Source organism: Apiospora phragmitis (genome assembly GCF_038363925.1).
Source record: "Apiospora phragmitis strain CBS 135458 chromosome Unknown utg000006l:1.0-5683423.0:1.0-5690449.0, whole genome shotgun sequence".
NCBI classification, from domain to species: domain Eukaryota; kingdom Fungi; phylum Ascomycota; class Sordariomycetes; order Amphisphaeriales; family Apiosporaceae; genus Apiospora; species Apiospora phragmitis.
Genome location: NW_027117404.1, coordinates 2,202,429 through 2,224,820, shown reverse-complemented (window position 1 = coordinate 2,224,820; position 22,392 = coordinate 2,202,429). Strand labels below are relative to the sequence as shown.

The 22,392-nt window shown below is 52.3% G+C and overlaps 5 protein-coding genes across 5 annotated transcripts; 1 reads left to right on the top strand and 4 right to left on the bottom strand.

Annotated features, from left to right (window-relative positions):
• Positions 1-229: 229 nt before the first annotated feature.
• Positions 230-565, top strand: PG994_005943 (uncharacterized protein; the record flags this gene model as incomplete). Its single annotated transcript, XM_066857352.1, has 1 exon — positions 230-565. The coding sequence occupies one exon, from the start codon at positions 230-232 to the stop codon at positions 563-565; it is 336 nt and encodes a 111-aa protein (XP_066716621.1).
• Positions 566-1,440: 875 nt separating this feature from the next.
• On the bottom strand, positions 1,441-3,153 carry PG994_005942 (NAD-dependent protein deacetylase h.t1.c1; the record flags this gene model as incomplete). Its single annotated transcript, XM_066857351.1, has 2 exons — positions 1,441-2,705; positions 2,841-3,153. The coding sequence occupies 2 exons, from the start codon at positions 3,151-3,153 to the stop codon at positions 1,441-1,443; spliced, it is 1,578 nt and encodes a 525-aa protein (XP_066716620.1).
• Positions 3,154-6,203: 3,050 nt separating this feature from the next.
• PG994_005941 (calcium P-type ATPase) lies at positions 6,204-10,165 on the bottom strand (the record flags this gene model as incomplete). Its single annotated transcript, XM_066857350.1, has 4 exons — positions 6,204-6,491; positions 6,538-6,670; positions 6,743-8,034; positions 8,150-10,165. The coding sequence occupies 4 exons, from the start codon at positions 10,163-10,165 to the stop codon at positions 6,204-6,206; spliced, it is 3,729 nt and encodes a 1,242-aa protein (XP_066716619.1).
• Positions 10,166-15,654: 5,489 nt separating this feature from the next.
• PG994_005940 (tubulin-tyrosine ligase PBY1) lies at positions 15,655-18,522 on the bottom strand (the record flags this gene model as incomplete). Its single annotated transcript, XM_066857349.1, has 4 exons — positions 15,655-16,323; positions 16,379-17,198; positions 17,456-17,521; positions 17,588-18,522. 4 exons carry the CDS (start codon positions 18,520-18,522, stop codon positions 15,655-15,657), a joined length of 2,490 nt encoding a protein of 829 aa, XP_066716618.1.
• Positions 18,523-19,681: 1,159 nt separating this feature from the next.
• Positions 19,682-21,023, bottom strand: PG994_005939 (uncharacterized protein; the record flags this gene model as incomplete). Its single annotated transcript, XM_066857348.1, has 3 exons — positions 19,682-19,827; positions 19,890-20,197; positions 20,254-21,023. 3 exons carry the CDS (start codon positions 21,021-21,023, stop codon positions 19,682-19,684), a joined length of 1,224 nt encoding a protein of 407 aa, XP_066716617.1.
• Positions 21,024-22,392: the final 1,369 nt, after the last annotated feature.

The following is a 22,392-nucleotide window of genomic DNA, read 5'->3' as shown; positions in this document are numbered from 1 at the left end:
CAGCGGCGAATCCGTGGGCATCGTCCTCGATGGCCAACGCCAGCAGCAAACCGATGATGAGTCCGCTGTCATCGTCCATGGCTAGCATGTCGCTGAACCAACAGCAGCGGCCCGCCATGCAGTCGTCCAGTCTGTCGTCCTTCTCACTGGCCCCACCGCCTGGTAGCGGCACGCCGTCGGCTTCGTCAGGCTTCAGTTCCCTCCTCCCCCAGGGCAGCCGCAACGGAACATGTCGTCATCGTCCTTTGGCAGCACCAATAATGCCTCCGCATTCGGACAACCACAACCGTCGCTGTCTTCCTTTGGAGGGGCGGCGGCGGCTAACACCAGCACATCGAGCATGGGCAGCATGATGGGCACTGGGATGGCGGCGATGCGTCCGATGAACAACAGCATGAATAGCATGAGCAGCATGAACAACAACAAGATGGGTATGAATAGCATGATGGGTGGGCAGAATAGCATGGGCATGGCGATGAACCAGCAGAAAGCTGCCCAGCCTATGCAGCCTCAGCAGCAGCAGCAGCAGGGGGGAGGTCTGGATAAGTACGAGAGTTTATTGTAGATTAGAAGAGTTGATTGAGCGAAGAAGCTGGTTAAGATAGGAGCAGCGGATCGGTATGTTTCAACGGACTGAAAGCGAGACACATGTATGTAATAAGGGCATTGGAAAGACACGTCATAACATGGTGTTTATATTTTATATATATTAGCGTGGGCAGAATATTGCTTACGCGCTTGAACATCCAAATGACTCTTCATACGTCAAATCACAGCTTGAACATGGCATCCATTCTTATGCAGTATTAAACTCGATTCTTTTATCTGAGTCTTTTCTATGTACAAGTCTATTATCGCCATGCAGTAAACACAAATAATCAACAAAGGTGAGCAAGAGCCTCGCGTCTGACTTCGTCGCACAAGCAACCCTCTATGCCACCACCGCCCTCAAAAGCATGCAGCATCGTGATCGATTTTTCCTGCTTTGAATCGCAAATGTTTCTCGACGCTATGCCATACAAGAAAGAAAGAAACCCCAAGAGCATGGATGATCTGGAAAAATAAGAATAGCGAAAACCCAGAAACAAGGGGAAAGAGAAGGCAAGACACGCAAAACCTTTAACCCAACGCCTTGCCTCAACAACACCAACATGATGTCCTGAACGGAGTTAATTCTACACTCGTTGTCACCAAAAAAAGGCGACAGCTATCCACGCGTCCCAAAACGATGGCAAGATACCGGAACCCTGACAATAAATACTGCCAACCTTGAGAGGATAGAGCAGCATTGTGACTGAAAGTTGGCAGTGTTGTAGCCTGAGAATGACCTGGCCAGGCGGAATTGTAGGAACACCTGAGGGAACCCATGGAGTGAGCGGGATAACCAAGTAAGCAGTGAATGGTATCCCTTTGCTTCCATCTACGCAAAAGGAAAGAAACTCATTCATCTTCCTCTCGCTTCAGTGAGCCCGACTCCGGCGGCGCCACATAGGGTAAGAATCGGTGTCGGCTGCTGTATCCTTCCTCGGGCTTTACTTGGACCTTCTGGTATGGGTTGATCATCTCGTGCTGAAGGTTCCAACCAAGCCGGTGGCACAGTTCCGCAACAACAACATCGCAATCGCCGAGGAGGTCGATATCAAAGTTGATATGACTGACCGGGTCGCGGGAGATGTAGATCTGCGGCACATTGGGCGGCAGGAACCGGCTCATCTCCGACACAGGCGTGACCTTGAGCGAGGTGCCAATGACGATGACCAGATCCACGAGATCACGATCGTGGTTGCCGAGTCGGTCTCGAAACTTGGTTGGAAGGTCCTCGCCAAAGAAAGTGATATCGGGCTTCATGATTCCGGCCGAGGGGATGTTGAAGTCATCATCATCGTCGTCGTCAGAGCTCCCCCGGAGTCGTCGACTAGACGACCGGTTAGATGAGCGCTTCCGCTTAGTCTTGCCCTTGCCTCGCAACGTCTTGATACACTTGAGGCACCGGGGAATCTGGCCGGCACGGATGTCGGAATAAATCTCATCACCGACCACCTGATAGCCGCACTTCTGACAGGTGGCAGTTGCGAAAGAGCCATGGCATTGCACAAGCTTCTCCGGCAGGATACCCGCGTTGGCCTCGATGTTATCGATATTTTGCGAGTAGTTGGTCAGTAGCTTGCCCTTATTCTGCAGCATAGCAATGAACGCATGTGTGGGGGTGAATTTCTTGTGGCTAGGCAGGATGTCCTTGGCCACGGTGAAGAAGATAGTCGGGTCTTCATTAAAGACACGAATATCAAACACCTCTTGAGGGTCATTGATGGCCAAGCCTTGCTGTGCCAGCTGGGCATAGAGCCCGGTGTCCTTAGACCGGAAGTCTGGGATGCCCAGAGATGTCGAAATGCCGGCCCCCGTTAATACAACGATATTCTTGGCGTTGTATATCAGACTTACGGCATCGCCCACTGTGTTGAAGTTCATGAGTTTGGCCCTCTTCTTAAGCTCGCGGCTCAAGGCCAGTGTCAGTAGGCCGTAATACTCGTCATCGGGTGAGCCCTCCAGAAAGGGCGGCGGGATAACTCCGAAAGCGGTCAGGAGTTTCTTAGCCGTGATCTTGCCGGCTTCTACAGTCAAACGGCAGAAGTGCTCTGGCCCAGCAGTGCGCAGAAGCTGACGATAATAGACCGTCTCATCGGTGGTACAGGCATCTTCCACGACTATACGAAATCTGTCAGTGGGTGTGCGGCACAGAAAATGGGCCAAGGAGAAGCAGCGACGCGTAAAAATGGTACCGGGGGCTGTTGAATGATGCAAATGCAGTTAACAAGACGAGGAAGAAATAGAAGACTTACTGTCAGTAAGAACTTTGTCCTGTGTCAAGTCATCAATAATGTCCTCAAACAAGGATTCAGTCTCCCACGAGTCAGACTTGTCTGCCGCAAGATGGTGCAGGTCAGAGAGCGGATCATCGTCAGGCTTGGTGGTTTCCGTGACGGGCTGCTGCTTGGTGGTTTTCTTGGTGGCCGTCGTCTTGGGGGCGGGAGTCTCGGTCTCGGACTCTTCTTCAACAGCCTTGACGGCCGCAACCACAAGCCGGGTTTTGCGGGTTGTGGTGGTGGTGTTGGCGTTCGCTGTGCCACCACGTCGGCGCTTGGTGCCGTTCATCTCGATGGAAGATGAGATCAAACAGTTGACAAGGTTGCGAAGGAGATGGGATGCTGTTGGGGACCGAAATGATGATGCCGGTTGAAAGGACAGACGGATGGACCGTGTCAAAGGAAAGGCAAGGGCGGAGGGAAGAAGAAGTCGTGGCGAGCTACTCAACAGGGGATTATGTAATGAGAGTTGTGAAGTTATGTCTGTATTGTGTCTTGGCTTCACATTATTATGTTAATCTGGTTGAGCTGGGTCAGCAAGGGGGAGGGAGAAAAGGAACGGTGTGTGTGTGCAAGTTAAGGTGAGTTTCGAACAACAACAGCTAAGAGAGAGAGAGGGAGGGAGTTGTTTTTGGGTTGACGGGATTGAGAAAACGATGGACGCACACAAGGTCTGAAACTTGCAAGTTGGGTTGCGGGGCGTGGGAGAGTTGCAGCCAAGTGGGAAAGAAATAGTCTTGGGGAAGCTAAGGTAACGTAAAGTGAAGGGAGATTGAAGAGAGAGAGAGAGAGAGAGAGAGGAAAGGAAAATCAATCAATAGGCGAACCGACTATTCTCGCGACAACTCGGCCAAGTAGGTCCAAAAGGTAGGCAAGTAGTCTCTCTGGGCGGACCTTGGCTGTTGTGAGTGAACGAGCAAATCAAAGTAAAGCGGACGGTCAAGATACCTGTAAATGTAAGTATGGATTGAAAACTACCTACATCAAATGGATTATATCGTGCGCTTGCAAGTAGCCCCCCATCAACTGTCAACTTACTCTGCAAGCAGGCATCCATTCTATCTCTTTCTCTCGCTTCCTGTCGCTCGCATGCTTCTCTGTTGGGGGCCGAGGGGATGCCTAATAAGCATCCAGTTCGTCTGGCTGTCCATTTGGAATCTATACCTTCCATTCACCTGCCTATTTAATGCCCTCTGACTGGTTGTCTTTTCTTCCTCTTTCTATCAATATGTGTCCAGCTCTCTCTCTCCGGAGGGTCGCGTCTCCACCTTTAGGGGACTCAGGTTTTCTTTTCTTTAGTGACGTGGATGGGCATAGAATAGGACCATGAACAACGAAACGCCATCTCCTTCACCGTCATGGAATATCCAGTAGTTAACCTAAGCAAGTGAACGATGCTGTCCGACCAAAGGTACTCTTTGACGACGCGTTGAAACTGAGCCATGCACGCCCGTTAAGTACCTGATTAGGTAAAGTGTCCAAATGGGTAGGTGCCGGGTTATGCCCATGGTTCGAACCACGCGATGCTTCTTCTCTCCATCATTCAGTCGATCGTCACGTTTCTCCAGACTCCGGCTGACGAGCTGGCCAGCTCTTTTTTCACAGTAGTTATGTGACGAGATGGTGCCGATCCAGACACGTGGTGCCGGCTTCTCGCCCTCCTCTTGGTCCGACCAGCCGTCTATCCATCCGTCTACTTCCATCTGACTGGCTGCTGACAGACTACTTACAGCAAGTGCTGGCGCATAGGTAGTCAATCAATAACCTCTTGCAACATCATGCTAACATGTGTTCGGGACAAGACATCAATGCAAGTCTCATTGTCGCAACTAGACCCGATCTGAGCCCGGCGGTGGGCAAGAGTGAGAGAGCAAGAGAGGATGCCTCAACCCCAAGGCAGCAGAGTATGCATGAACCCTGTCTGGCCCCCATGCTTGCTGCTATTCGCCAAGATAGGTAATCCCATTCATAGGTAGTCGTTAGCTAACAGCAAAGACGACAATGGCAACTACACCGGTCTATATAGGTACACAGCCAAAGACATAGTATCCATTCGCGCCTGGGTGCTACAATTACCGCCCTGTTCATCAGCGCACACACGCGTTTACCTGTGTGCATCTTCTTTACCAACAGCGTCCAATATATATTATATTCTCTTCCGAGTAGGTCATGGTCGTAACCTCTAATTGACTTACTTCCAAATCCCCGGGAGGGCCAACTTACATGCCATGTACTGTTGTTTGCCTGCCCCAACTTCAAATTCCAGAACCGTTTACCGCGGATAGAATTCAACGACAAAGCAAGCAACACCACTCCGATTGCGACCAACCAACAGGACCAAAGCCTTCAAACAGATGAAACCCAGCAATGCGTAATCAATCGCCCTCCTCTCTGTTTACAACAGCCCTCCCTCTGCTAAGAATAGAAGCAGCAGTCAAGGTATGTACAAAGTATAGCATAGCTAAGCCTCGAGTTATTAGATGGCTGTGTATTCTTCCCGCGCATAGCTCTATGAATAGGTAGAAGACAGGTCTAGGAGGTCTAGGATCGGATATTGAATAGATGGACATGTCTATTGGCGTTTGAATAGTTGTATATTTACAGGAATACCCTATATCTCAATCATTGCATCGCTTGCTTTTAAGTCGTAGGCACCGCCACCCGCCCCAATGCTGACTCTTTTCATCTAGGATTCCATCAAGCTGCCCTGGTCACATGAACAATCTACACAAGGTGCCTACGCTCATAACTGGAAGAAATCGATTGTTCGCTAGAAAGGGGTATATATTATGGACAACCGCTAGTCTTTTTTTTATTTACCGGCAGATGTTCCTTGGGGCAAACACCTACTCAATTACATTATATGAACACATGTCTGCTTATGAAGTGGATTTTCGCTCTTTTTCTGCCGGAGGCTTTGGTATGCTTAGCCTGGGAATATCCAACGATGCTCCCCTCCCGGTAGCGCGGGGTCGACTGGACTCGCACTCCATACTCTCGGGCTCCTCCGTGAACATCGGCGCTGCGGCTCCTCCCTGCTGCTGTTGAGAGAGGGGCGAGGGGCGAGGGCGGTTGTCCAGCAGTTGAGTCGTCGCCGGTCCTCTCAACCGGCGACCACCCTGCCGCGATACTTCCCGCAATAATGCCTGCCATGACAGTGGGCGCACCGAGTGCGGAGTTGGAGCGCGACCTCATCGAACGCGAACGCTTGCGTGAATCTGGTGTTGGTGTGAGTGCCATCGAACCCACGCTGTCCTCACGGACCGGAGTCGAGGCGGGAGTGGTTTGTTTGATACCGAGTTGGATCGAGAATGGACGGGGCTCTTCGATTTAGATCTGTTAAGTAGCATCTTCCCGTGGGTGCTGCATGGCGAACTTCAGGTTGTTCAGTCGCCCACCCTTGATACGTTTCAGCCAGGCGAGCTCATCGCGAACTTCGGTAAATGCAGCTGGGTAGTAGTTGAACCGCTCTTCGTCCGACACGGTCAGACCCGGTAGGCCGGGCGACTTCCGCTTGAACGGCTCAGGGATGAGGCTCGCAAGTAGGCTGTCAGGAATCAATCGAATAATAGCGCCAACAGGGATGGAAAGAATGCCGAGGAAAATGGGCGTATCCCCACTGAGCTCCTGTCTGTGGGGGTGATTTTTGGCCCTGCTCATTGACAACTCGTACAATGTTGAACGCATCACCGCCAACAAAAATGATCAAGACTTGGGCACCACACATGAGCGTGTTGATGCCAATGAAGAACCAGTTCTGGAACAGGCCCTCGAAGATGTTGAATTTGTTATCCAGGCGGCGGTTGCTGAACTCATAGTTAGTTACCCGATAACGGAAAAGGCCGGTTGGAAACAAAACGAGGTTGGTTGGTACTTACTTCCACTGGTTGAAGATCTGCATCCATACAAATGTGTTGAAAACGAGGGTATTCAGTTGAGCCTTCTCGATATTATCATCGTAAGACAGAATGCTAGGAGATCCGTAGTAAATAAGGAGAGTGATGACGAGCTGATAAATGGCCTGTCCGATGATCATCTTCCACATAGTAGTGGAGATGATGCCTGAGCCGCGCGGCTCTGGCTTTCGGTCGAGCACACTGTCTTGAGGAGGGTCGGTAGCAAGGGCAAGAGCGGCCAGAGTATCCATGATCAGGTTGACCCAAAGAAGCTGGACAGCCGTCAAAACAGAGGATTCTTTGTCGTTGGAAACAGCCGTGACGAATGTCAGGAGGACGGCAGTGATGTTGACGGTAAGCTGGAACTGAAGGAAGCGTTTCACGGCATCGTTGACAGCGCGGCCCCACTTCAAGGCCTTGACGATACTGTTGAAGTTGTCATCCATTAGGATGATCGCAGAGGCTTCCTTGGCAACTTCAGTACCGGCAATACCCATGGAGAAACCAACATCAGCAAGCTTCAGGGCCGGAGCATCGTTCGTACCGTCACCAGTTACGGCCACGGTTTCACCCAGGTCTTTGAGGCGGCGGACCAGGATACGCTTGTCTTCGGGGCTGGAGCGGGCCAGAACTTGGAGTCGGGGGATAATCGATTCTTGCTGCATCCTCGATAGGTTGCGGAATTCTGGTCCTTCCATCACGAGACCCTCGGGTTGCAGAATGCCACATTCCTTTGCGATTGCTTGTGCCGTCAACTTGTTATCGCCAGTGACCATGCGGACCATGACACCAGCTTTCTGGCAGCTCCGGACGGCATCGGCGACACCTTCACGGAGCGGATCTTGAATACCGACCATTCCCAGGAAAGTCATTCTTTGGAACAAGTCTTCGAAGTTAACTTCGCCGTCGGTCCGGCGGCTGTTTCTCGGGGGCCATTTCTCGAAATCGCGGAACACGATGCCAATGGTTCTGAGTGATCTAGAGGCATAGCTGTCAATGAGGCCACGGATGGTTTCCGCGCTCTCCTCGCCGAGGGGAACTTGTGCCAAGTCCTGGGAGGGATCGCGCAACATCTCCGTACATTTCGCTAGTAGAATCTCGGATGCTCCTTTAACGTATAGTCGGGCTTTGCCGTTGGCCAACTGCACAACAGCACCCATGCATTTCCGGCCGGAATCGAACGGGATCAGCTGCAGAACCTTGGCGTTGGAGCGTTCCTCGCTAACAGGTCCCATACCCAGATGCTCCTTGGCAAATGTCAGGGAGGGCCGTCTCTGTCTTGGAACCAATGAAGGTCTTCACACCGTCAACATCGCCCTCAAATGCGGTTGAGTTCATGGAGATTGACTTTAAGAGCAAATCTTTGACGTCCCGGCCAAGTAAGCTTACAAGCTCCTTAGCGGTAGGGCCAGCAGAAGAGCTCTCGCTATCGCCGCCGAAACGATGGCTAGTTCCAACGGTTCCAGATACGACAAGCATCTTGTTCTGTGTCAGGGTTCCAGTCTTGTCTGAGCAGATGGTGGTAGCGTTACCCATGACCTCGCAAGCCTTCAGGTGACGCACGAGGTTGTTCTCTCGAAGCATACGGGTTGTAGCAAACGCCAGGGCAAGTGTAACAGCAAGAGGAAGACCTTCAGGGACTGCAACGACAATAATCGTCACAACAACAATGAAGATATTCAAGAAGTTTTGCCCCTTTTCTGCAGGTGTGGCAGGGTTGTTGGGCAGTGCCACAAGGAACTTGATGAACAGGACGAGAAAGAGCAGTAGGCCGGCAGCACCACCGAGCTTGGCGATATACTCGGCAATGACGTTGAGTTTGGACTGGAGAGGTGTGATCTCAGGGTCTTCATCCAAAGCCATCATAGTCTTTCCGTAGCTTGAATAGATACCAGTCGACGTAGCCATAAACGTTCCAGCTCCTTCCATAACTCGTGCTCCAGACTGAATGAAAGGATCTGCCTTCTTCAGATTCTCGCCATTTTCGATAGCAGCGAAGACCTCGTTGCCCCCTCGCTTCTTGATGATGTCAGATTCACCAGTCGCTTGGGACTCATCGCATTTGACATTGTAACCCTGAATCAAAATTCCATCGACGGGGATCAGGTCGCCGGGTTCAAGGTGAACAACGTCTCCAGCCATGATATCGAAGACGGAAACTTCCACGGTCTGCCCCGATCGTACTGCCCTCACAACTCGATCCTGCTTCTTTTTGTTGAGTTTGGCAAACTGGCGCTCCTTCTGCCAATCATTCAGAGATCCAACGAGTGTGACGATAACGATGGCCACGATAATGGCGACACCTTCAACCCATTCAACTCCTGGATGCTCGGCGTCGTGCTGGGTACCGAAGGTTTGATATAAACCGATTGCAAGGGATACAACTGCAGCAACAGAAAGAAGGATCAAGACTTTGTCGTTATACGTGATCCAAACAAGCTGTAAGAAGCTCTTGCCCTTCTTCTCGGGAATCCTGTTGTCGCCGAATACACGCTTGCGGTCGGAGAAAACCTCATTGGATTCGCGTCCGGCTGTGTTGGTCCTAGCGACAGGTGTATCGGGGCTCGGGCTCTGTACCCCTTCTGTCGTCAACTTGGCGTCCTTTTTGGTCACATCCTGGAACGATACGGTGCCATCCAGGTGCTTTTCATCCACGCTCAAGCCGGTATCTCGATTTGAGCGAAGACCTTTTTCCATACCAGAAAGACCACCGAGAGCATAGAACGCAGCCAATGACTTCGGGTTGAACATTTTGGTGAGCTGCCCTGGGCTGTACGCAAAAGGATTATCTTTTACTTCGAAGTCGGCCTCCCTGCCTGCGTCTGGCTTCAAGGCATCCGTTGCCTTCATGATTTCGTCGTTGTTGGCGTCTCCCGCCATGCCGCCACTCTTCTCGCCCTTGTCAGGTTGCCACGATGCCGTCGCCGCAACCGTCTCGCCTAGCGAAGAGGCAGAAGCGATAGATCTCGTGCCATCCTCACTGTCCACCGAGTTCTGCCTCGATCGGTAATTATTAGGCACCGCCAAGAAGTTCTGGACTCGGTCGTTCCCTCTCGAGGTGACTGGGCTGGAGACGTTATGAGGGCTCTGGGGCCGGCTGTTGTCGCTGTCGAACGATCGGGAACCCTGGTAATCCGAAGTCGCAGAGGCCCCCGAGGGGTGCCGTTGAGGCATTATGGTCTTGTTATCCGAGGACGTCCAGCCGTGGCCCAATGGGTTCGCGGTTGATGTAGGACTAACGGTGTCGTCGGTAGGAGAGATGGGAGAATGCTGGCGAGGTGCAGCGGCCGTGGGATCCTGGTCATTATCTTGCGATGCGCCAACTGCTGTGGTATCTATGGTGATGGTCGGGGCCCGGGGTCGTCGAGGCGTCGCCGCATCTTGATTGCTGGAGGAGTCGGCCATGTTCGTAAATGGCCGGGTCTAGAGATGATTTGGGAAATGAGAGAGTTCCAGATGCCGAATATGGAATGTGTCTGCCTCCTCTTATGACTTCTCGGCGCTCTCCCTCCTTTGCAGAGTTTCACACGGCCTTCCTGGGGCACTGCCTTCGTAGTGATGCCAGCAAACCTTCCATAAGCGGTGGCGTGTGAACGTGTTGTTGTTGGACCTCAAGTTTGGAGAACAACAAAGGATGCTGCAATTAGAGACCGGAAGAATGTGAAATGCCCAAGCGAGCCGGTGGTAGAAGATGTAAAACAACAAAGTCCAGGGAAAACAATACAAGGCATGCAAGGTCAGATAAGGAAGGACGGCGGGCCAGAGTGCTGCTGGTCTGGCAGTGGTACAAGGAAGTACATGTATCCAAAGCCAATCCGATCTTTAGCAGCAAGCAAGTGCGATCGGTCGAGGGGGCAGTGCAAACAAGCAGTGCAACAAACAGCACGTGTGGCCAAAGAGGGAGCTTCCGCAAGTAGCAATCGTTGCTTCGCACTCTAAAGGAGTGCTTGGCTTCTGCTCGGCTTCTGCTTGGCTTCTCTACCCTAATTTCCCTCTCTCGCTTCTTCGTCCGTGGCAATCAACAGAGAAAGCTAAGTCCAGAGACCTAGATGCTTACTTGCTTGATGCGCGCAGAGAGGGATGGTGAGGAAGGAGGGAGAGAGAGAGAGAGAGAGAGAGAGAGAGAGAGCGAATTGCGAATTGCAGCCCAGGTGAGCCAAGCCAGTAGAGATCAAGCCAAGACCCTTGGGAGCGAGGCTGTGCAAGCCCCATGTACCACGACACCACCCGGTCTCGCCCAGTACCGTTCTAGATGTCTGCATTAGCGCCAGAGCGTGCATGTCGGCCCTTGTCTGCCCTGTTCCTGACTCTGCATGTATCCAGCCTAACGCAGTTAACCTAACCTAGCATCAGGGTAGGCCGTCCAGGGGGCTTATTGGTGCGCTGGCCCATCAAGTTACCTTAGGGTACTTGGCTCTTTCAGTCGATCCCCATTAAAACTCTTCAGAAAAGTGATCTGTGCAGCAGCTCCAGTCCGATGCGATATGGGCCTGTCGCTATACAGTCTATCTTGAATACGGGATGATGTTCCTGCTGATGCACGGAGCCGAGATTGGAGCAAGGGATTGGCTATGTGTATCATCGAGGTAGAAGCTGATATAGAGCCTATGCTATAAGGTACCCTAAGCATTAAGCCAGTGAGGCACCCCGTACGTAAGTAAGCGGTCCAGAACCAGGACTTCTGTGCATGCAATGCAGTTTCTTCTTCAGCCGAGGCGACATAGGAGGCTGCATAACCTAGTGGTAATGCTTACACTAAGCAACCTTACTCTTACCCAAGGTCACACTAGAACGGGGGCTAGAACATTATGAGTTATGTGACATGTAATGGTCCAGCCACAAAGCTATCACGACCCTTCATACATTTTCCTACCCCACGTGAATAACACGGTTGGTTTGGTCCATCACGATTGATGGTTGGTAGTGATAGAAGAAAAGCTCCATCTTGCCAGCCCTGGCTATGCATTTACTCAGTCACAAAGCATCTTTTTGCCCCACGATACAAGCTGTGAGGAGAGAGAGGCAGCTAATCTAGCGCCATGGCATGTTCGCAAACGTTAAGCTGCACCGCACTGCCAGACTGGAAATGTTGCCCCCTCCCCGAGAGAGGTCCATGGCGACTGAAGAGGTGACAGTACAAGCCAAGAGCTGGCGGGAGGCCTCGAAATGCCCGCTATGTCTCCCTCCCTCGCGAATTCTTGATTTTCCAATATGGGCGGGCTTCTTGGCCTCTTGGCGAGCAATATCGCCCGCTGTACTGCCCGTCAGAGCACGTCTCAGCCAAGTACGCGTAGCTCTCTAGATCTTGGCCTATCCAGAAGCTGAGCGCGCAGGTTCGAACTTAATAAGAAACTAGTAGTGCTCCGAGTGAGCATGGCCCTAGTTCTGTCGGCTGCGACGTCATCAAGCCATCTTGTTTCTTGCCGAGCCGTAGGCTAATATCTTATTTACGCCACGAGTGTATCATAATCTTGACAGGCCGGCACACGTGCAATATGACTGGACTACCAGACTACCTCCAGGCCATTGGGTTCCAAGTTGAACCCTAACCTGTGTCCCGTACGTCAATAGTTCTGACGACGCGAGTGGCTTTGGCTAGGTTTTTCTGCAAGCAGTAAATTACCCCGGACTGAGGTAAGCATGGAATCTGCAAATTCCGCGTTGACAATGGCCCCCACCTTGCATGGCCCGGAAGCAAGCCCACCCAGATTAGCTAATGGTTAAGTATTGGGCAATCTCTAACACATCAATGGGTTGCAATGCTTTACACGGCATTACCCATAGGTATTTCCGCCTGGCGGAGACTGTTTATGTAGTGAAATGCTCCTTCATATCACGATATATAAGCTATGGGCGGGAAGCAGGTAGGGGTTGGCAGCTGCTTGACTCGTACATGTTATGTTGGTGGTTGTACAGCCGTTCGGAGATGAGGTCTGTCTGGAACAACTCAAGTCCCCAAATGCGGCGTGGCTCGCTGCATGTTGATTGGCCCGTTTAATCTTGAATTTGCCGGTTACAGTAATAGTCCGACCAGCCTCCCCCTGACTCCGGGCAAAGTACCTCCAATGACGTCTCGGTTAGATAGATCAATTACAGCATCAACAAAACCCTGGGCTCGGGCTTCTAGAAGAGTGTGTGATTAACTTCTTCATGCTGTTCCTAGCTTGACCATGCTTGAGTGGATGGATGATGCTATCTCTGTTTCCCCATACTGAACGGAACCCATACAAAATCGAAGGTCAGACGAAGCCCCATTATAGTAATATGCTACTCAAGCGCGACGAGTTATTACCAACACTTGACGTGTGTACCCCAGTTTGGGAGATGCGCGTTCCGTGTGATAAATGCGGGTTCCGTTTGGCGGCAATATTCTAGCTTCACAGTCCGGCGGTCCGGTCTCTCTTTGCGACTCCTCCACCATGGCGGCTGCAAGCATTCCGAGCGAGATCTGCGCCTCCTCGGTATCACACATACACACACACACGCGCGGTTTGCAATTCAGCCTACATATTCTGAGTCAAGACACAAATAACTATTGGGGGACAGGCGTTATGTACACACTGACTCCTTCCCTCCTCCTGGATTCTGCCCTGATCTGCAGTGTTCGTGATGGGGTTGTTTGCTGTGATCAGCCCGCAAGGAGCGTGGCTGTGCACAGCAATTCCAGGGGTTATTGTAGCATCCGAATCGCTGGGCAGAAACCAAAGTCCTGCTCATTTCGCGGGAAAGCTAAGCGACGCCCTTTCCTTCCCCGGCGCGAAAAACAAAATGGCACATAGCAAACATGTGCAAACCCCGCTTGGAATAAAAGGATTCGAATCGCAACAATGCACGTCACCACCAACCCGGACGAAGACTTGATGATCATGAATTACCTTCCTGTTCAGGGAAATCCGCCTGGGGACAAGGGAAAGAAAACCTCCGATGTGTTTCGAACCCACTGCCCGCAACGGCTCACGCCGTTGAAACAAGAAGAAACAAAGTCCACTGTTCATCACTGCTGTTTGCTATCGGCTGACCATCATGCTACCTTACTCTGCGGCTTCGGTGGCTGCTGCTGCTGCTAGGTTGGGCACACGCTCACGTCATATCGTCAACATATCATCGCGACCGCCTCCACGTAACGTCTTTCCCATCGCTTTGGAAGGGGATTCTTTGGGAATTGTGAGTGACAAGTGTCGCTGCATGGCTAGTCGTCTTCTAGCTTCTCCAGCAACAGCATGAAGGATTGCCACATGGGTTTTTGGCAGCAAGCAGCCAAGGGTGGATGGATGCGGTGTCAGTCTCGGCATATACCAACTAATCCTATAGTCCCGTTACCAAGCAGCAACCAGACAACAGCGATCCAATCAGCCGGAGTAGGAGCTCTGCAGATTGGGCTGTTAGGTCTTAATCAAATGGGGCTTCAATATTTCCGTCGACGTTAGTTTTACACCGCCGAATCTATCCATCTTCCATAGTAGACACTAGAACACCATATCAACCACTACACGAGTCGAGAGGGCAGAAGGAGCTACAGCGGTTAGTGTAACCGCTTGCCTCCCCGATCCTCCACTCGAGGTGTATGGTACTGGAATTAATATAATCAAAGGTAACACTAATCCTCTTCGTGCGAGAGAAAGCGTCTATGTATGTAGATCGAGTCCCACTACTAACCTTAGGCGACGAGGAGCCTAGAAGCGCTGGGCATGTTGGATACAGAATCTAGCCAATTGGAGCTCTCCCTAACGCCGGCTTAGTAACCGCCAGGCTCGCCCAGTAAGAAGGGTGGATCCAGTACTTATACTGCGGCTACTTGGCAGCACCAGACACAACATCACACACTTCCAAGACCTTATCGCCTCCATGGGATGCCTCGAAGATGGAAGGCGCAGCATCTACTTTCATCCATACCTGTTTCAACCCGATTTGATGGTGGCAATAGACTTTGAGGATTTGAGGGAGATTCCAGTTGGAGCAAGAGGCCGCCGACAAGCTACCTCATCTAATCTGTAGGATATCTAGATACATGTGTGTACTACTACGTATGTAGGCCACGACCAGGACTCATCATCAGAGAGGCTTAGCAGACTCTCGCCCCATCCTCGGACAAGAGCTGGCTTGGTTTGTTGGTAGCGGGAATCTGATATAGCCAGTCGGTTGGATGTAGTCAGGGTCTCGTAAGCTCCAGCTTCATTCAATACGAACAAAAGCACAAGATATGTGGAACATAGTCAGAGGTGAGCCGTATCTGATTATTTCAAATTGACATGTATTGTGCGTTGTTACTTGTCATAACGGTGGGCGACCGGTCACTCACAGCCCCCTTCCTCGTTGGAGTAAGCAAGCGGATCAGCATGTCCCCGAGATCGTGGACCCTAGGTATCTCGTCACGTAACACGGCAGGTAGATATGCGATCCTGTACTTGCCGGAGACCCCAATCCCGGGTCCAGCCTATCGCGTGTAACGTATGGCTCGGCTCTTCTCCCTTGCGGTAATGCCCCCTTAGAATTACGAAGTGACACATAGTGTGCTTGCTTTCAACGTGAACTACATGCCTCCGGAAAAAAAAGAATAACACTTGAGGCATCAATCAGCGAAGAGACAGCATTCTAGTTTATACTGGCAATGACTACTGACTGCTGCCCAGTCTCAAGCGTTACCTGATCTCTGTTCTTTTCTCCCTAACATCATCTAGCTCATAAATATGACGCATTGCGATGGTGATGAGATTCAGAGGTAAAGGCCGACGCCAACAACCACCTCAAACTATATATCGGTATGTATCTGGCTTATCAGAACCAGCATTAGACAGAGACATAGCTATCCACCGGCCGATGCCTTGAGTCCCTGAGATAAACACAAAGGAGTAGAATCTGGAAGCCTTCAGCAACACGCGCTAGATCCCCTATTCTCATCCAAATCGCCTCCCCAGATCAACATTCCTAACATGAACCATATCCCTGACCTCCTCCGCGTAGCTCTCCCTGTCCTCTTGTTCGTCCCCTCCATTCACAGCAGAAGGAGTCTCGACCTTTCCCAGACCGCCGAACCGCGGCCGCACCGCCAACGCCATGATGCCCTCCCAGAGCCCCTGGACCAGGCCGTGGAGCTCGTCGCCCGTCTGCTTGAAGTCGGGGAAGCTGTTGACCTCGAGCAGCCAGGCGGTGCCCGCGGCATCGACGAGGAAGTCCAGCCCGAACACCTCAAACGCGTTGGGCAGCGGCTGGAAGTGCATCGTCATGCCGCCCTGGGCCGCGGCCTGGAACAGGTCGCCGGTGACGGCGCAGATCTGGTCGAATATGGCTTGTTTGGATGGCTTCTCCGGGTCCGACTTGGATACCCCTGTCGGGATGTCAATGTCCCAGAATCGGCGCACCGAGCCGTCCTTAACGGTGCGCTGGAGACACGTGTTGGTCAGGTGAGCCTCGAGGTCGATTTCGCTGGCGCCGTCGTCACCTCCAGCAGAGGAGGAGACGTCCCAGGGCGCGACGTAGGGCTTGCCCGCGAAGAGCGCGAGCATCTCGCGATAAACGTAAACATCAAGGCTGCCGACGCATAAGACGTACGTCCGGATGTGGAACTTGCGGTTGTCGTAGGCGGGCAGGAGTAGGCGGGTGAATATAAGGTTGCGCCACGAAATGGCGGAGATGAGAGGCAGTGATTCCGTCGTCCTTATCGTCGTCGTCGTCGTCACCGTCAATAGCATCGTCTTTCTTCCCAGTCGCTGCTTCTCCATCTACGTCCTCTTCTTCCTCATCCTCGTCGTCTTCATCTTCCTCCCATCCATCGAATATCCCCTGCAGCTCCACCATTGTACTGAACAAACGGATTCCTTGGCCACGGTCACTCATGCCGGGCTTGAGGATCCACCACTCCCGGTCCTTGGTGTCTTCGATCTCCTCGTTCTTGTCCAGGCTCGCGCGCAGGTCAAACGCCTCGACGAGCGCGTCGTCCAGGAACTCGGCGTAATCAACCTCGAAAGCGTCACCGCGGCGGAAGTGCGAGTTGAGGGCCGACTCGGGATGTTTGGCCACCCAGTGCTCGATGGTGGTGCCAAGGTAGTGCTTGCGGATCAGGGCCTTGCGCAGCATGTAGCTGTTCACCAACACGTTGCCCTTGTTGTGGTCGTCCGAGACGTACGACCAGTCGACCAGCTCATAGGGCGTGATCTGCAGGAGGCGGGTGTCATTCTCTGAGGGCGGAGCGGCAGCCGCCGACTGATGAAGCAGAGAAGAGATTGATATCTCGGATGAGGATGACGGGTCGTGCGACTCGGGAAGGGAGAGGATAGTGTACAACTCCGCGGGGAAGAGCTTAGAGAGCGCCGAGAGGATCAAAGGTTGAACGTAGGGATCCTCGTATGCTATCAATGCGTAGAAATGGTTCTTTGGCCGGTGTGATAGGGAGTGTTTTTGTGTCATGGACGTCGTGTTATCTTGTGGCTGCGGCTGTTCTCTATACCGAATCATTAGATCTTGAACACAATACAATATTCTGGTATACGGGCCATCGCAGAACACGTGAGGTTTTAAACGCGAGCAGCATTCACATGAGGCCCCCTAAGAACTGGGGCTCCGATATTCATATCTAGGTCTCTAAGGTCTATAAGAATCTTGACCAGATTGGCCATAACAAAGCCCCAGCAGCTTCAGAAGCCTCATCCAACAACGAAACTGCTAATGCTAATGATGCTCTCCACGTTTCGTACTTACAATTGTAATTCTCTTCCATGCAGATGCGGTGCTGCGTGATAAAAATTTGCCTTCATTGGTGTAATACTGTCGGGGTTAATTGTCAGCTCGTGTTACCCAAAGGGAGTTATGATTCCAATCTTGCCCGCTTACCTTGTTAATCCTTCTTTCACAGCCCACCCATCGTTTCCTGGGGCCGATTCTTCCACACTGTTGTATACATCCGTAAATCTTGGCGACCACTTGAAATGCCGATGCGCGTATCCGTTGCCATTCTCAACCTCTTTTGAGGTCTCCTGTGGCACCACACCCTCATGACCCTCGCCCTCTCGTATCCGGCGCTCTTCCTCGTCTTCGTCGCCCACGCTGCCCTCGACCTCGGTAAAGCATGAGCTTCCCTGCGACCAGTAGTTTTGCAGCATCTCGGTGAAGAGGGTCTTGTTCTTGCCGACCCCCTCGACCAGCGGGACGTTCACCGAATAGAGGTCCACGCTGGCGTCGGACGGCCACTGGCGGTACAGGCTTTCGATGACGCGGACGCTGTGTGCGCTGGCGCCCTCGATGATCTCGGGGTCGTGGTTCCGGCTGAAGAAGGCGTACGAGACGGCGATGGCCTTCTTGCGGCAGACGGCGGCCTCGAGGGCGCCGCCCAGCGTGCCGCTCGAGAGCGCGAACACGGCCGTCGCGTTGCGCCCGTAGTTGGGGCCCGAGACCACCAAGTCCACGGGCCCGCGGTCCTCGAAGAAGTAGTGCAGGCCGATCTGGGCGCAGGAGGCGGGCGTCCCATCGACCAGAATCCACTCCTCAATGTCGCGGGACTTGCTGGGTCGCGAGTGCGTAGTGCCCTGGGGCTTGCTGACGGCGGAGTCGGAGGGCGGGGTGGGATCGAACGTCTCGGAGGGTCGGTAGTAAGAGGGCTTCACCGTCTCGCCCACCATATGGGCCTTTCCGATCCAGGATCGTTGCGTATGGGGGAGACATACAGATACGGTGTGCCCGGCACGCTGCAATGCCCGTACAAAACTATGCACATAGGGCGAGGAGGTAGGAGATGGTGGGCCATCATCATTGGTCACGAGAATATGCATCTTGAGCACAAGAAAGGATAGTAAATTTGCTGAATTGGGCGCAGAAAGGTGTTCCTGGTCTTGCAGGATCTAAGTACCCAAAGATGATGATGCTTCAGGAAGAAGAAACCAGTGAACAGTCCGGAGAAGAAATGTGTGTGTAATAATACTCGGCCAAGCCACCTGATATGTACGAACTGAGCCAGTGGGAGAGGATCCAAGTATAGACACACAAGGCTTGGTAGGTAGTATGCAGTAGAACGAAGGGAGTGAAGGGTAAGGGTAGTCCGTTGCTTTCGTTCACCGGCAGGTGTCCGTCCCAATTGCCCCGCCAGCGCAAAAGGGCAGGAAGAAATTCGTTTGGGACTTGTCCGTTCTTAGTGGGGGTGGGGCCGTTATTCGGATGGCGATCAAGATCAGTCACGTCATCTGCACCCGCGACACACGTGTCTGTCACCACCTACTTGTTACTGATTGGTGTTGGGAGAGGCCTTATGCTTAATCAATGTTACCAAGGAAGAGAAGGAGGCTCTTCGGTCTCGGTTCGCTCTCATCGCACGGGTGCTTCACTCCTACTCGTACAATACAGTACGTACATGAATCTGGTCAACGGGCTGCGTACACGAAAAACATCGGAAAATTATTGATACAAAGTGTCAATTACCCCTAAAGGCTATCTATCTAAATGGAGATGCAGTCCCTCATCGCCTGGCCTGCTTCCTCTTGTTCTGAACAAGACAAATCTTGGTTCCACGCAGGACGGGGAAAGAGTACATGACGAGGACCGAGGATCAAGGATCAATCTTTGCTGAAGCCTCGTGATACAGGACAGGTGTGGAATAGCTGTGAAATCAAGAAGCAAAATCTCTCCACCAACGCCTTTGCTGTGCCATTCATGACTCGCCAACAAGCAACGCCTTTCAGAAGCAATTGCTTAAACCGATATTAATGACTTGGTTTGGCATCATATCGCTGACTCCCTTCCCCTAAGCCCAATAGAACTGAAGAAAACCCATAATCCAAACAAAGGACAAAACTGTAGCCAGTTCGACTACCTGGGTAGCATGAAAACAGACCCCAACTTCTACAAGTCTGACTGACTCGTGTGGCGACGGAGACGATGTGTAAGCTGTAGGGTTCTAGCTGGCCGCCCAGTGTCATCCGCTCCCTCAAATGCACTCTAGGCACGCTGGCGTTTGGCGACACCGGTAGCTGGTGAATCGGCCTCCCGTTTCTGTCCCTGAGGTCCAGCGTGGCTCTTAGAACGACGCCAAGTGTCAAAAGGACTTTGCGTTTTGGTCGGGCGTTTCATGGCCGACACGCTATCTTCCAGCCTTTTGCTCATACGGGTCGTACGAGTGGTGCTCGGGGAGAAGCAGGCGCGAAACGGGGTGCGGTAGGTGTTCCAGGCATTGGCTTCTCAGCAGGCGTCTCCACAGCATCCTTGCCATCCTTGCTTTCAATGACAACGTGGTCCTCGATATCGGTGGCTGCTTCTTCATCTTCGGTATTGTGCTCGAGGATCTCCTTGCCCTTGGCTTTACTGGGGAACAGCAGACGTGGCTGAACAGAAGAGCGAGTCAGTCTTCTAGGCGGACAGTCGACCTCTTCGCCATTCAGAAGATCATCTGAGCCTTCGCCGTCGTGATCGGCCGAGCTGTTATCACTATTTGGCTTCCAAAATGCTTTTCCTCGGCTGGATTGAGGTTAGTAAAAATATGCTGCGAATACCGAAGAAGGGTCAATACTCACAACACATAAACTGTGCCATCTGCGCGCTGAACAGCGTCCTCCATAGGGACTCTTCCTTCACCGGGAATCATCACCATTTTACGTCGAGGGCTGCGCCGCTTGGGGGGTTCCGGCACGGCAGCTGAAGTTTCGCCGTAGAAGGGATTGTCAAGGCTACGGTCAACCTGAGGAACGCGGTCGCGGGAGTCGGTGAAGATCTCAATAGGCTCGTCGATTTCCTCTGCATTGAAACTCTCCAGGCCTACGCCAGTGTACTTCTTAGTTCGCTTCTTGCGCGATGAAGTAATGGTGTCGACTTCATCGTGGAAAAGGGTTCGCGCGGCGGCGCGCACACCAGCTGCAATCTCAACATTGCGCTTATTCTTGTCGCTTGGAGTCTTGGCGGGTGTTGGAAGCATGCCAGAGCCACGAGCCGCAGATGTCGGATGCAACTTGGAGCTAGGAACGCCAAGAAGACCAGCGGCGTCAGCAGCACTCTCAGCCGTCAAATGGGCTGAAGCACGGCGCACAGAATCCATCGCGGGTGCACGCTTCTTCTGGGGCGATGCAGCTGGAGTGCCAAAGATAGTGCTTGTTGAACGTGAAGTTGTGGTGCGGGAAGTGGAAGATCTGGGCGAAGGTGTGCGGTTTTTGATTGCTTTTTCAGAGATGCGTGCTGATTTGCGGGGAGAAAAAGGTTCCCAATTGTCAGTGTAGCCGTGTTTGGGAGTTGAAGGAGTATGGACCCTGGATGGGGGTGGAGGAGTTGAAGCTTCGAAAAGGGTAGCCATGATTAGGTAGGTATTTTTCAGGCAGTGCAGGTGTGATCCCAAGTTCCTGAGTTTCGAGGCCCCGCAACAGCTTCCGCGTTGACTGGCAGAACTGAGGTTTACTGCCCAGCAACAAGTCGTTTATATGACTTGTGTTTTCGCAGCCAAAGTCAAGACCAGGTGACGATCCAGTGTGCCACCAAAACAACAATCCCTTGGACTTTACAGAAAAGGCCACTCCAATAACAATACCACAACCACCATGGATTGTTTTAACCCAACAACCTGTCCAAATACCTCTACTCGTATATGTCGAGTAAGAAGCTCGCTGGCACAAATCTGACGAACAAGCTCTGAAGCTCGAAAGCAGATATGTTAAGCTATTTGGTTGCTATAACGAGCTCCCTCTATCCGTATGCAATTGCTAATAGCTTGAGTAGCGCATGAAGCACCGAAAGAGTGTCGCGTTTTGGGTCGAGGTTCCAAATGCTGGACCTTGACCGCAAGTTTCCGAGACGACTACAGCTATACGCGCTGTGGTGTTTGTTTCGACGGACTATACGAGCTTTAATCTTGTCGATAGTAGTATAGTCGCTGGGTGAAGACCGATCAGTATACAGATCGGATGGTGACTTCGTATCGTCTCAAGCTTCGGTCGGGTTCGTTCCGTTCCTCCTCAATCGGATGTAATCCTGTCTGCAAAAGAATATTACGCGTGGACAAAACGCAATTATGTCCAAGAATAATCTTCCGAGTCTAGCAAGAATGCGACAGAGACAGGGACGGTCGAAGGTTCGATGATGTTGACGTAGTTTTGGTTAAAGATTATGGTTGTGTGAGTGGGAACTATTCAAGGAGCGACGACGAGAGGACGTTGAGCGCGCCGGGTCGAGGTAGTAGGGAGGTGATTTTCGGTAGTGAGAGTGGCAGAACAAAGGTGGCTGGGGGACTGAGCGAGCCTGCCACAGACGGACACAGACGGACGAACCAAGGGTTGGGGTTGGGCACTATTGCGAGATTGGCATGGGCCCAGAGTGGATTGGCTCCTCTGAACATGCCCACTCCCTGCCAGCACACCCTACCACCTTTCGTTCTGCATTTCATGCACTCCCTATCTCCACTCCCCTTGCGCCCGTAAACAGTCTGACAGCTGCAGTTCGAATCAATTTACACCAAAAAGACGCGTCTTGAGCACTCCCCAGTTTACTCGAGGAGCAACAGACGCGTCGCGACCTAAACATGGCCCCGCCCCGCACCACATGCATCAGATGCCCGCGAAACACCAGACAGCCCTACTGATTGGCGATTTTTGGTGTCGCTGCAGAGCCCTGGTTGAGGAGCAGAACCCGACCAGACTTGCCAGGTTCCCCACCAGAAACCGCATCCGGCG